The 14,202-nt window shown below is 39.1% G+C and overlaps 1 protein-coding gene across 2 annotated transcripts in view; it reads right to left on the bottom strand.

Moving 5' to 3' along the window:
- Positions 1-316: 316 nt before the first annotated feature.
- The window catches only part of fam204a (family with sequence similarity 204 member A), a 76,997-nt gene continuing 63,111 nt past the window's right edge, over positions 317-14,202 (bottom strand). For both annotated transcript variants that reach the window (XM_072557328.1, XM_072557327.1), the window contains one exon: positions 317-1,306. In XM_072557328.1, the coding sequence (XP_072413429.1) occupies positions 1,255-1,306 (52 nt within the window). In that variant the 3' untranslated portion in view covers positions 317-1,254. The remainder of the gene's footprint in view (positions 1,307-14,202) is intronic.

Below are 14,202 nucleotides of genomic sequence, written 5' to 3'. Positions count from 1 at the left end.
CCTACCTAGGCAGTATCATGAGATACTTTATGTTTATCTGAACACCAAATTCATTTACCAGCTCATTTGAAAGATGGTATCTCTGACATTGTAGCATTTTATTCACCATCTGTAATGAACTCTTGACTTAAATTGCAAAGTGGGATTAAGGTTTGCTGTTTCAGAAATTATTGCTGATTGTTGCTATGCTGTTGTAAGATTGGGGATTGGGTAATGTTGCTGTAACATAGTAGAAGGAGCTCTCTTTTTGGCCAACATCGAATGCCAAAAGTGAAAAATATTCCATTTTATTTTGTATTAATACCGCACACCTTAATTAACGTTAAATTTATATGAATTTAATAGTTTCAATTTTAACAGAAAACATCTAGATTCTAGGCAAGTAAAATCTCTCAGTTGTTAACCAATTTATTTTATCAGACATTTGATTTCGTAAAATACTTCAATGAAGCAACGCACGTACCGAATCTATTGCTTCTAATTTACAAGCAAATAGGATATTGTCAAAAATAAGATCAGATCAACAAAATAATGATGATGCCACAGAAGACTGAGATTATAAATTCCATTCAATTTTGATCGTACTGAAATAAAGAACTCTATCAACAGATGGCTAACGCTGGAACAGTTAAATAATATAGATATATCCTCCACAGTCTGTCTGCCAGTTACACTGTAGCACAGTGACACTTTGAGTCACCTGAGTGTGACTTAAACAGCTTAGAGAGGTGAGGCATGAGAAGGTGAAAGTTTGATCAGAGTATATTTGCCTTTCATTTTTCAGACAGGATTTTGATGACGTGGCAGTGCAAGAACAGATAAAGTTCACCTTACAAAGGCAGAGCTTCCAAATGACAGCAAATCTTCATTTTACAGTCTTTCTGGTATAAATACAGCAGTCTCACTGTTTCAGTTTGTAGGGTGATAGAAAAAAAATGACCACTTTGTTGTGTGTATTTGTTCCACCAAAAGGTATGCCAGGGCTTGTTCAAAACTATTCACTTGCATCAAAATCTTCATCCAATCTTCTTGACTGTGTTCAGATTTTAGACACTGAAGGCTAAATCATTCACAACCAGTTAATGTGTAGTTACGAAAACAGCAGGGCACAGCCACCGTTGTGTTCTTGTAAAGTGCTTCCAGATGACTTCCTCAAGATTGGATTTAGAGTGCAAGTACAGGTCAAGTGATTCGGCAGAGAACCTGCTTTAATATAGTTTAATGCCCACTTCATTTTCTTATGGTGTCATGACATCACATGTAGCCCATGTTACTTTTTGTCTCCCATCTCCTCTTTGCTTCAAATCTGGTTCGTGTGAAAAGAAAATAAAATGTTACATTTTTATTTCATATTTGCTATGCACATGATGGCTTGCTAATTTTGGCTGAAAGTGGACTATCTAACATGAACAGAGATCTTTACACATTTCACAACTGAATCAACATGCCCCAGGCCCCTGAAATCATAATTAGGATAATAGTAGAAATAAGGGGGCATGGGATTAACAAAGAAATTCTTCCAATCCTTTTTCTTCTTCTGTCCCTGTAATAAAGGATTATAATATATTAACATCTGGGAAGTTGGATTTTTAAGTAAAGGTAAATGGGTTTGATTTTAGTTCTTTGAATGGGATTAAGAAAAAGAGCTTAAAGAGTAATTTTGGTACAATGAGCTCAAACATAATTTCAAAGAATGCAAGTTGCTTAAGTTAAAGAAATGAAGAGTTAAGATTGGAGTGTTCTTTAATGAGACTGTGTGTCTGTAAAAGATATCGCTAGGATATTGTCAAAATTTTCTTTTGGATGCTTATTTAAAGATCTGCTTAAATTGCCATATATGTATTTCTTTTGTATAATTAAATTGTGTCTTTTTGATAAAAGGACATTGGCAACCTCATGTGAATAAATTCAGTGACTGACCACCATGGTAACCAGCTGCGAAAGTAAAACTTAATCTACTGAGATCTGTCCTCCCCAGTATTATCACCTGTTAGGATCATAACACCATCTTGCAAATGCTCATGATCTCTGTTTACCAAAGTAAATGCCACTTAAGATTTGGAAGGCCTGATTTGGGAATCATAGTAACACATCATCTCACCAGCAATTATACTGCATGTTAGGCACAGCAACATGTTGCATCAGCATACAATGGATATTTATGTGCAATTGAAAATTAGATCAAGTTGTCGTATTGTGTCACGATCAATGTGTTTCCTGGAAATGTATAAATGGTACTACAGGTTGTGTTTGCCAGTCGCTGTTCTCATTGGGATTAGTATAGTAATTGATCTTGTTGAGTCTCACTGACTCCATACCCATGATATCGAACTGTTGGTGTGTCACACTTCAATGTTTTTGCCCAGAATCAAGCAGCACCATTTCCTTAACAACATGGGGGACAGTGCAAATGGGAAGAAAACACTTTCATTGTGAATCGTGGGTCAGGATTTGGCAGAAATTCTTGACAGGAACGGTTTGCAGAGATAAGAATCACAAAATGAATGATTAAAGAGTTTGCTAGCCTAGATACAAATTAATTAAAAAATACACTTGGCGCAGTCACAGATATAAACTTATCCAGGAACTGTCATTTTCTCTCAACTATCTGCTGCCTCGAGGGTGCATAGGCAATTCTCCAGCTTGTCGAGTGGCTAACTACTGAGCTGACAATTAAAACACCTCCAAACATTTTATTAAGCAAATGATAACATTACTCTTCAGTGATTTGAATCTATTACAAGTGATGTATAAGCAAACATCTTAAGTGGGTCTGTGAAAATTTATTAAAACAAAAACAATAAAATATAACAATTTAAGTGCTGAAATAACTTTGATTTATCTAATTCTGAAACAAATCAAATCATATTCACCACACTATTAGATTTGACTCAAATGTTCCTGCTAAAGGTACAGTTTGGCTAGTGGTGTCACTGTTAGTTGTACGCTGTTATTATTTAGAAGTGCGGTCTGAGGAGCCTTGGGGAATTACTGCAGTGCATCATACAGATGGTACACTCTGCTGCCATTGTGTGTTGGTGCTAAAGGGAGTAAATGTTGAAGGTGACGAATGGAGTACAAATCAAGCTTTGTCTTAGATATTAGATTAGATTCTCTACAGTATGGAAACGGACCCTTCAGCCCAACAAGTCCACACCAACCCTCTGAAGAATAACCCACCCAGACCCATTCCCCTACCCTATGCTTACCCCTGACTAATGCACCTAACACTATGGGCAATTTAGCATGGCCATTTCACCTGACCACCACATCTTTGAATTGTGGGAGGAAACCAGAGCACCTGGAGGAAAGACATGCAGAATGTGCAAACTCCATACAGACGGGCGCCCGAGGCAAGAATCAAACCAGAGTTCCTGGCGCTGTAAGGGAGCAGTGCTAACCACTGAGCCACTATGCCACCCATATTGTTGAGCTTCTTGAGTGGCGTAAGACCTGCACTCATCCAGCCAAGTTACGATGTAAGGTGTGAGATTTATATACCTATCTATTTATATCATTTATTTTAGACTTTGAACTGGCAGCATGTAGTTTGTGAATATGAGGGGGTTTACTGATTAACTTGTCCCTATTTCTACAGCCATTTTGCTTTTAAACCAGCTATGAGTGAGAGAGTCCCTGGGTGATAAGAATGATTTGCTTACATTGGCAGGATTTCATAAACAGAGTCAATATTAAAGAGCATTAGCTTGCTTTCAGTTTAGAACCATCAGGATTTCTTTTTGACTAAGGGGAAAATCCAAAACTTAGAAAGATTTATTTTCAGTTCACGGAAGTCCTGCTTGAAATTAGGTTTGTGAAACAGTTTGTCCGAGAGAATGGACTTAGTTAGGAAGTAAGTTACCACAGTAAAAGGATTGTAGTTTGAAGTTTGTAGTTTTGATTTTAGTTCCAGACCAGAAGTATTTGGTTCGGACCCAGCAGGGTTATTTGAAGTTGAGAAAGCCTCAGTTCAGCTGTGTCAATAATCTAGAAAAAGACTATAGATGTCATAGAGAAGCTAATATCCAACAGTGTTTGGATAGATGGCATCATAATTTACTGTGCATATCAAAATATTTTAGATTGCATTATATTTAAATACATTGTTTATTTTATTTCATCATCTTTATATCTTTTGCATAATAAATTTCAGGTTTATTGTTAAAACTGAATCTATGCATTGGATGCTTAAGTTTCAGTGGAAGAACTTCTCTCCAATAAAAACAAATAAAATTGGATCTATCAAGCTAGATTTCAGTATGGGATCTGACTTGCCCAACAGTAACATCGACTGGAATCATAACAATTGTGAGCTCTTATGGAAAGTGAGTTCTGAATTTAAGAGGGACTTGTGTCTTTCTTTTTAAGGCAATGATTATGATAATTCTGAACATAAAATGGCTGCATTGTGGTGAAGCTCATTCCATAGAATTTGAAGATGGTGTTTGGAAGTTATTAAGAGCTTTCTGGAAAATATTAAAGTGGAGTATTCCAAATATTTGTCAAAAAGGTAAACTCGGAGAGTTAGCAGGTAAATTGAAGCCAGAAGTAAAATCAGAAACTTGTAAGGATGAGATACTTCAAGTTATTATCCAACATTTACACTTTAAAAAAGGCGATCTGAAATTGGGTCTCACAGCTGGAATTAGCTAAGTTGAAAAGACATGCGTTAGAAAAAAAACATAGGACAATGGAAGTTGAGAAAAAGAAGTGGATGATAGAAAGTGAGGATAAAAAGCTACTCTATTCCAATGCAAGTCATGTGTTCTAACTACATTCAAATTGGAAGACAACTGTCCCACCTCTGCAGACATAATCATCAGGTAAATAACTGTTATCCAGTTGCATGGTAAAACAACATTGCATTCTAATTATTGCAATGCTAGGCCCTGTATGCTCCTTAGTATGTTTAATATAATTATTTTTCTCACAATTATTTACTATCCAATTTCATTTTGTTGACATGTCTACAAAATTATATATTTAAAAAGTCCATTGTATGCTTCAAGGTAGTAACATATTTCGATCTAGACAGTAAAACACTAAGCCTCATTCTTCAGCAGGTTTCCGTCATGTATGTATCTGTTAAAACCTGCAACACATACCTAACTCTATAACCTATTTTATACACACACACACACCAATACAGATCTGTTACACATTAACCCTTACTGGTACTACCCTTTCAGCAACCAGATTAAAATTTCACATTGCAAAAATCAAGCTCAGGGACCATTTGAAATTAGAATATCTGTGATTTGAGGAGTTTTCTTTTGATAGTTCCTTCATCTATCTCATATGAATAACTGGCATGCTTTTGAGATGCAGTTCAATGAGCAGTATCTCATCTAGTTGCTCATAAAGCATGTAAAAAGCCTGGATAACAAGTGGGAACATCAGACTTAGGAACTGGATTAGGTGATTTGGCCCATTTGACAAGATCATGGCTGATCTAGTTGTGGGTTCAGTTCCACTCTCCTGTCTGCCTCCCATAATCCTTATTCCATTATTGATCAAAAATCTATATAAATCTCCTCTAAATGCATTTAATGACATAGGATCAACAACTCTCTGGGAGAAGACAAATCCAGAGTTAGAACGCCGATAAGGGGAAAAAGTTCTCGTCATTTTCTGTCTTACAAGGGAGGTCTCTTATCTTAAACTATATTTTCTAGTTCTAGCCACGTCTACAAGAGGAAACATCACTGCAGTATTCAACTGACCCTCAGGATCCTACATGTTTTAATAAGATCACTTCTCATTTTTCCAAACTCCACTGGGTATAGATCCAGCCAGTTAAACCTTTCCTCATAGAATTATCACCTGAAACTAAAACTAAGTTGATCCAACCTTCTATGAACTGCATCAAATGTAATTATAATATTTTTAAAATTAGGAGACTGAAACTGTACCCCAGTAAAACATTCCTACTTTTATATTCCATTATGTTTGCAAATAAACACCAACATTTTATTTGTCATCCTGATTACTTGCTGTACCTGGAAACTAACATTTTATGATTTAAGTATCAACATATGCAGATCACTCTGAACTTCAGAACACTTTTCTCTCATTTAAATTATATTGTTTTTCTATTTTTCTTACCAAAATGGACAACTTCATACTTTCTCATATTGCACTTTATCGGACAATCCCACCCCCTGCTGCTCCCCCCACAACCTATGCATAACTGTTTGCAAATTCTCTACTTGCTTTGAATAAGTTATTTTCATATCTATCTTGGTGTCACTGGTAAACGTAGCTAGCATATATCTGACCCCTCCATTCATGTCTTGAGTCACCAACACTTTGGCAAGACGGATTCCTGTTGCATTTCACTCGTTATAAACCATCAATCCAAAAAAGACCAATTTATCTCTACTCTCGGCTTACTGTTTGCTCAATCTTTTATGCAAGCGAACATGTTATCCTCTACATGATATATTTCACGTGTTCTATAACCACAACAAATGCCTTTTGGAAATCCAAGTACACCACATTTACTGGTTACCTTTTATCATTCTTCCTCAAAACTTTGAATAAATTAGTCTAACACAATGTCATTTTTATAAAGCCATATTGACTGTGCCTGATCATATTAGGATTTCTTACATATCCTGCCGTAACCTCTTTAATAATGGATTCTAGCAATTTCCCTCTGAAGGTGGAAGGATTCCAGCAGATGGTAAATCCATTAATCTGATGCTATAGTCCAAGAAGGGAGGGAGAAAGACAGCAGGAACCTATAGGTCAGTTAGTCTAATATCTCTTGTTGGGAAAATGGGAGAGTCCTTTATTAAGGAAGAAAGAGCAAGATATTTAGAAAAGCTTAAATGTACTCAAAAACTATAAACATGGTTTGTGAAAGGGAAGTCATGTTTGATGAATTTCATGGAATTCCTGAGGATATAATACATAGAGTTGAACGGGTAAATGTAGTGTGTTTGGATTTCCAGAAGGCGCTCTATAAGGTGTCACATAAAAAATTAATACACAAGGTAGGAGCGCACGGCATTAGAGGTAATATATTAACATAGATTGAGGATTGGTTAACACATAGAAAACAGAGTGCTGGAATTAATGGGTCTTCTACAGGTTGGAAAGCCATGACCGGTGGATTGCCACAAGGATCAGTCCTAAATCAATGATTTAATATTTATATTAATAATTTGAAGGAAGGGGAAGTGCGTAATGTATCCAAATTTAATGATTAAACAAAAATAAATGGAAGAGCACAATGTGATGAAAATATTACGAATCTGAAAGGGAATACTGTAAGATTGAATGAAAGGGCAAAACACTTGGCAGGTGTAGTTTATTGCAGAAAAGTGTCAGGTCACATACTTCTGCAGAAAAACAACTCAAAATGCAGGCAGGCAATCATTTAAGTGGAGAGAGATTCCAAAAATAAAAGTACAACACATAGGAATCTGGGTTTTCTTGTGCATGAAACACAAAATGCTAACATGCAGATACAGCAAGTAGTCAAGAAAGCAAATTAAATTTGGCCCTTTATTGCTAGGGGTTAAAAATAAGCAAGGAGAAAGCGAGGACTGCAGATGCTGGAGATCAGAGCTGAAAATGTGTTGCTGGAAAAGCGCAGCAGGTCAGGCAGCATCCAAGGAGCAGGCGAATCTACGTTTTGGGCATGAGCCCTTCTTTAGGAATGAAGAAAGTGTGTCCAGCAGGCTAAGATAAAAGGTAGGGAGGAGCATTGGAAATGCGATAGGTGGAAGGAGGTCAAGGTGAGGGTGATAGGCCGGAGTGGGGATATATTTTCCTCCCCTCCCCTTTCAGCGTTCGGAAAAGACCACTCCCTCCGTGACTCCCTCGTCAGGTCCACACCCCCCACCAACCCAACCTCCACTCCCGGCACCTTCCTCTGCAACTGCAAGAAATGCAAAACTTGCGCCCACACCTCCCCCCTTACTTCCCTCCAAGGCCCCAAGGGATCCTTCCATATCTACCACAAATTCACCTGCACCTCCACACACATCATTTACTGCGTCCGATGTGGCCTCCTCTATTTTGGGGAGACAGGCCGCCTACTTGCGGAACATTTCAGAGAACACCTCTGGGACACCCGGACCAACCAACCCAACCACCCCGTGGCTCAACACTTCAACACCCCCTCCCACTCCACCAAGGACATGCAGGTCCTTGGACTCCTCCATCGCCAGACCACAGCAACACGATGGCTGGAGGAAGAGCGCCTCATCTTCCGCCTAGGAACCCTCCAACCACAAGGGATGAACTCAGATTTCTTCAGTTTCCTCATTTCCCCTCCCCCCACCTTGTATCAGTCCCAACCCTCGAACTTTGCACCGCCTTCCTAACCCGCAATCCTCTTCCTGACCTCTCCGCCCCCACCCCCTCTCCGGCCTATCACCCTCACCTTGACCTCCTTCCACCTATCGCATTTCCAAAGCCCCTCCCCCAAGTCCCTCCTCCCTACCTTTTATCTTCGCCTGCTGGACACACTTTCCTCATTCCTGAAGAAGAGCTCATGCCCGAAATGTCGATTCTCCTGCTCCTTGGATGCTGCCTGACCTGCTGCACTTTTCCAGCAACACATTTTCAGTTAAAAATAAGCAAGTCTTGTTACAACTGTACAGGCTATTGGTGAGGCGATACACAATTGCACGCAATTTTGTACTGTGTGTAATTTTGGTTCCTATATTCAAGAAAACTTATTGTTGAGACCGCCACTATTTTTCTTACAATTGTTTTCATATTTGTTTTAAAACTGAGAGTTGTAGTTGGGAATTGAACTTTGAACAGCAGCTTGTTTTAAAAAGAGGAAAGGAAAAAGACCGATGTTTACTGCTGGGAATTGGCCTGGAAGGATAACACAAATCAGTTACTACTACTCTTAATGACAACGTATAGTTATTTTGGCACCAAGATATCGCTATGCTCAGGAATTGGCAGCTGTTGAATTGTTGAAACAGTCAATCAAGGGAAGGATTGGGGCAGGCCAGCCAACCACAGAGCATGTTGGAAAAACAGAGAAAGCAAAATTTGAACTGTCTCTTGCTTAGGCTTTGGGCAGGAGGCAACTTTGTTTTAGAAGTTTCTGGTCTCTAGTTATTCTCCAGTTATCGACTTGTTGAAAGTTGTGAGAAAATAAATCCAGTCAGTAAGAGTTTCCAGAGGTCTGCAGATGCTATTTGCATTGACCAGTGATTTGAGAATTCAATATATATTGCCCTACGTGTTCGTAATACAATTCATTGTCCAAGGATTTCATGAAATGGTTACTAAACTGGCAAATTATAATTCTTTTACTTTCTTTTCTGAATCATGCAGTGTCCGTCAGTGTGAGTGGGAGTTTATGATAACAAAGAACAAAGAAAATTTACAGCCCATGAAAAGGCCCTTTGGTACTTCAAGCCTGAGCCAATCCAAATCTACTGTCTAAAGCTACCTCCCAATTCCTAAGGATCTGTATCCCTCTGCTCTCCACCTACTCATACATCTGTCCAGGCGCATCTTAAATGAATCTACCGTGCCTGCCTCTACTACCTCTGCTGGCTACGCATTCCAGGCACCTCCCACCCTCTATGTAAAGTACTTGCCACATGTATCCCCCTTAAACTTTTCACCTCTCACCTTGAAAGGGTGACCTCTCGTTATTGAATCCCTCACCCTGGGAGAAAGCTTATCTCTATCTATCCTGTCTATACCCTTCATGATTTTGTAGACTTCAATCAGGTCACCCCGAATCTCCTTTTTGCTAATGAAAACAAACCTAATCTACTCTACCTCTCTTTATAGATAGCACCTTCCATACCAGGCAACATCCTTGTAAACATTCTCTGCACCCTCTCCAAAGTGTCCACATCCTTTTGGTAATATGGCGACCAGAACTGTACACAGTATTCTAAATGCTGCTGAACCAAAGTTGTGTACAATTTTAACATGACCTGCCAGCTCTTATATTCAATACCCTGTCCGATGAAGGCAAGCATACCATATGCCTTCTTGACCATCCTATCCACCTGTGCAGCAACCTTCAGGGTACAATGGACCTGAACACTCTGCTCATCAACATTTCCCAAGACTCTTCCATTTACTCTATAAATAGCTCTAGAATTAGACTTCCCAAAATGCATCACCTCACATTTGCCTGGATTGAACTCCATCTGCCACTTCTCCGCCCAACTCTCCAGTCTATCTATATTCTCCTGTATTCTTTGACAGTCCCATATGCTTTCTGCTACTCCACCAATCTTCATGTCACCTGCAAACTTGCTGATCATACCAACAATGCCCTCTTCCAGATTTATGTATATCACAAACAACAGTGGCCTCAGCACTGATCCCTGTGGAACACCACTGGTCACCTTTCTCCATTTCGAGAAACTCCCTTCAACTACTACTCTTTATCTCCTGTTGTTCAACCAGTTTTTTATCCACTTAGCTAGAACATGCTTGCGCACCATGTGACTTTACTTTCTCTATTGGTTTACCATGGGGAACCTTATCAAATGCCTTATTAAATGTCCATGTATATGACATCTACAGTCCTTCCTTCATCTATCAGCTTGGTCACTTTCTCAAAGAACTCTATTAAGTTGGTATGATCAAAGAGGAATTGATTTAGATCATAGATATTAATTGCATTGCTTTTTTTGCAAAACTCTGTGTTCATCTAAAGTTATATTATTAATAATAATTTTTTTTGTTGAAGTTATATACCTGGTGTCCAAGATTAATTATTTGTAGAGTCTGGATAGGAGCAACGGAGCAAATTGAGGGTCATTGAATGTTTTAATTTCACGGATGTGGAGATGCTAGCGTTGGACTGAGATGGATAAAGTCAGAGGTCACACATCACCAGGTTACAGTCCAACACGTTTATTTGTAATCATGGGTTTTGAAAGGTAGCCACCTGAAGGGGCTACACTCTGAAAGCTTGTGATTTCAAATAAACCTGCTAGACTATAATCTGATGTCGTGTAAATTCTGACTTCATTTCACTATGTTATGAATCCAGTAATAATGAGGCTGATTTGGTACAGATGGTCACTCACGTTGTAAAAATATATTGGCATTGGAGGTTGTTCAAAAAAGATTCACTAGGCTGACTTATCAAGAACAGCTAAACAGATTAGGTCTTTATTTATTACAATCTAAAAGAATGACAGGTAATCTTATTGAAATATTCAATATTCTGAGAAGCTTGACAGGGTAGATGTTGAGAAGCTGTTTTCACTAGTTGCGGAAATCTCAAACTAAAGCTACAGAATAAGGGGACACTCATCTAAAATTCAGATGCAAAGGAATTTCTTTACCTAGAGGGTGTTGAATGTCTGTAATTCTCTACCATAGAGTCATGATTGGAGATGCCGGTGTTGGACTGGGGTATATAAAGTTAAAAATCACACAACACCAGGTTATAGTCCAACAGGTTTAATTGGAAGCTCTAGCTTTCTGAGTGCTGCTCCTTCATCAGGTAGTTGCAGAGGAACAATTGTAAGACACAGAATTTATAGCAAAAATTAACAGTGTGATGTAACTGGAATTACACATTGAAAAATACCGAGATTGTTTGTTGAGTCTTTCATCTGTTCGAATACCATGTCAGTTTCACTTGTTTCATGTGTAAATCACAAAACTTTTTTTTAAAAGTTAGATTCTCAGGTTAACTGTAACAACTGGCGTTAGCCAGACAACATGTTGAAGGTGTTAGTCCCCTGTGTTCTCTGTCTGTGCCATAATGGTTAAACTGATTCTAATCTAAAAAGTGAGATAACAGAGTCTTACATGGATTCATGCAGTTTTTGAGCAAAGTACAATGTAACTCTGCAAGTACAAATTCACCCCACAAACATATATGTATATGTGTGCATGTGGGTTTGTGTGTGTGCGTCTGTCTGTCTGGGGTGGGGGGTCGTGAGTGCGAGAGAGAGTGTATATGTGCGTACGTGAGTGTAGAGTTTATTAAGTCTGTGAGGGGGTGCATGTGTGAATATGGGGGTGTGTGTGTTGTCTGGGGTGGAGGGTTGTAAGTGTCTGCGAGAGAGAGTGTATGTGTGTTTATGAGTGTAGAGTGTAGAGTCTGTGAGAGGATGCATGTGAGAGTGTGTGAGTCTGTGTATACATGTGTCCGTGCGTATGTATGTGTATAGGGGTGTGTGTGTGTGTGTGTGTGTGTGTTTAGGAGTGTCTGTGCGTGTTTAGGAGTGTCCGTGTGTGTGTATAGTACAATGGTGGTCCAATTTCAGTTTCAGTTGCATCACACTGTAAACTTTTGCTACAATTGTGTCCTACACAACCACCTGATGAAGGAGCAGCGCTCTGAAAGCTAATGCTTCCAAATAAACCTGTTGGACTATAACCTGGTGTTGTGAGATTTTTAACCTTGTCTACCCTAGAGGGTTGCAAAGGCTAGGTCACTAACTGTATTTAAAGAGCAGGTAGATAGATTTTTGAAGTTGGGGGAGTTGAGGGCTATCTTGAACTTGCATGAAGGAACAGGTGAGGTCTGGCCAGATCAGCCATGATCTTGTTGAATGCCAAAGTAGGCCTGGGGCTGAATGGCTTAATCCAGGTGCTATTTCTTACATTCTTAACAATCCAGGAAAATTCTTCAACTATCTCACTAGCCACTTTGTATAAAACCCTTGGATGATGTCCATCAGGACCTGGGCACTTGTCACCACAACAAATGTAAATGTACTCAGTACCACTCTTCTGGAGATTGTGATTTTCCACACTTTCTCCATCCCTTCCACTTCCTGATTTATTGCTGCTTCTGGGCTATTACTTGCATTCTGTATAGTGAAGACTGATGCAAAATACATGATCAAGTCATCCGCTATTTCCTTAATTTTCCATTCTTAATTCTCTAATCCCACTTCCTATAAAACCAACGGTCACATTGTTAACTTTAATATTTATTTATAAAAATGTTTTCTTTTCTTTATATTTCTGATTAGCTTATGCTTAAACTGTTTTTTTTCCTTTTTATTAATTTTGTGCTCATTCTTTTTTTTAATATCCTGTCCAACCTTCTGATTTACAATCCAGTTCTCTGTGCTTCCACAATACATACACTTCAGCCAATCAGGAATGAGGAGACTGGAATATCAAACAACCAGACATTTTTGGCGAACATAGACAAGTCTAATAGAGCGTGTGTCAAATTTAAGTACAGACTTTAAGAGTGAAATTTCAAAGTTAAATGTAATTATAGAAGACACTTAAATGGTGATTGCATGTCAGAAAAAAAATTGTGATAAAACCAGTTCTGTGAATATTCTATCCCATCACATCCTGCAAATTATCAAGGAGGAGAAGGTGAGGACTGCAGATGCTGGAGAGTCAAAGTCGAAAAGGGTGGCACTGGAAAAGCACAGCAGGTCAGGCAACATCAAAGGAGCAGGAGATGCACCATTTCAGGCATAAACTCTTCATCAGGAATGTGGAGGGGCAAGGGGGAATAAGAGGTAAATGGGGGATGGGGGTGAGGGGAAGGTAGGTGGGAAGGCAATTGATGGATTCAGGTGGGAGGTAATTATGATAGATGGGTGGGGAGGGTGGAGTGGATAAGTGGGAAGGAAGATGAACAGGAAGGACAGGTCAAGAGGGCTGTGCAGAGTTGGAGGGTTGGGTCGAGAATGAGATGGGGATGGAGGGGAGATTTGGAACCAGTGAGGTCAATGTTGATGGTTGAGGTGCCACTCTTTTCAACTCTGCAAAATGTCAAGTAGATTTCCAAAGAGAGATGACGGAGGAAAAGGAACGGAGTTATCGGGTCACAACCAAATGAGGGCTTGAAGCAGTGCTAATTTCAGTTTCCAATAGGTGTCACCGAAAGTGTTAGGTAAAAGTACTTTCTGAAGTGTGGCAAATACTGCTGCCTTCTGCTCTCTCCTGCACCTCCCCAGGTGTGCTGCTCATTTCCTCAAATTTGAAAACAGGTCAGGATACGTGAAAACGTGCTGGGATCTGAACTCAGGTTTTTATTAGCCTCCAGTCATGTAAAAAAAAATACTTCAGCCCATACAAAAACTGCACGTTACAAATCAGTGCAGTATATTTGATCTTCTGAAAGGATGATGGACTAAAGCAGCTACCATTTTTCTAAAATGTCTGGTGCAGTCCATTAATCCAAAACTCACAGTTAAACTCAAATGCCAGCTGAAAATGATGCTTAAAAGGTAACAAGTGACAGATGAAACATTCCTGTTGTAT

This window comes from Chiloscyllium punctatum, chromosome 38 (assembly GCF_047496795.1).
Source record: "Chiloscyllium punctatum isolate Juve2018m chromosome 38, sChiPun1.3, whole genome shotgun sequence".
NCBI classification, from domain to species: Eukaryota; Metazoa; Chordata; class Chondrichthyes; order Orectolobiformes; family Hemiscylliidae; genus Chiloscyllium; species Chiloscyllium punctatum.
This window is presented reverse-complemented; position numbering and strand designations above follow the sequence as displayed.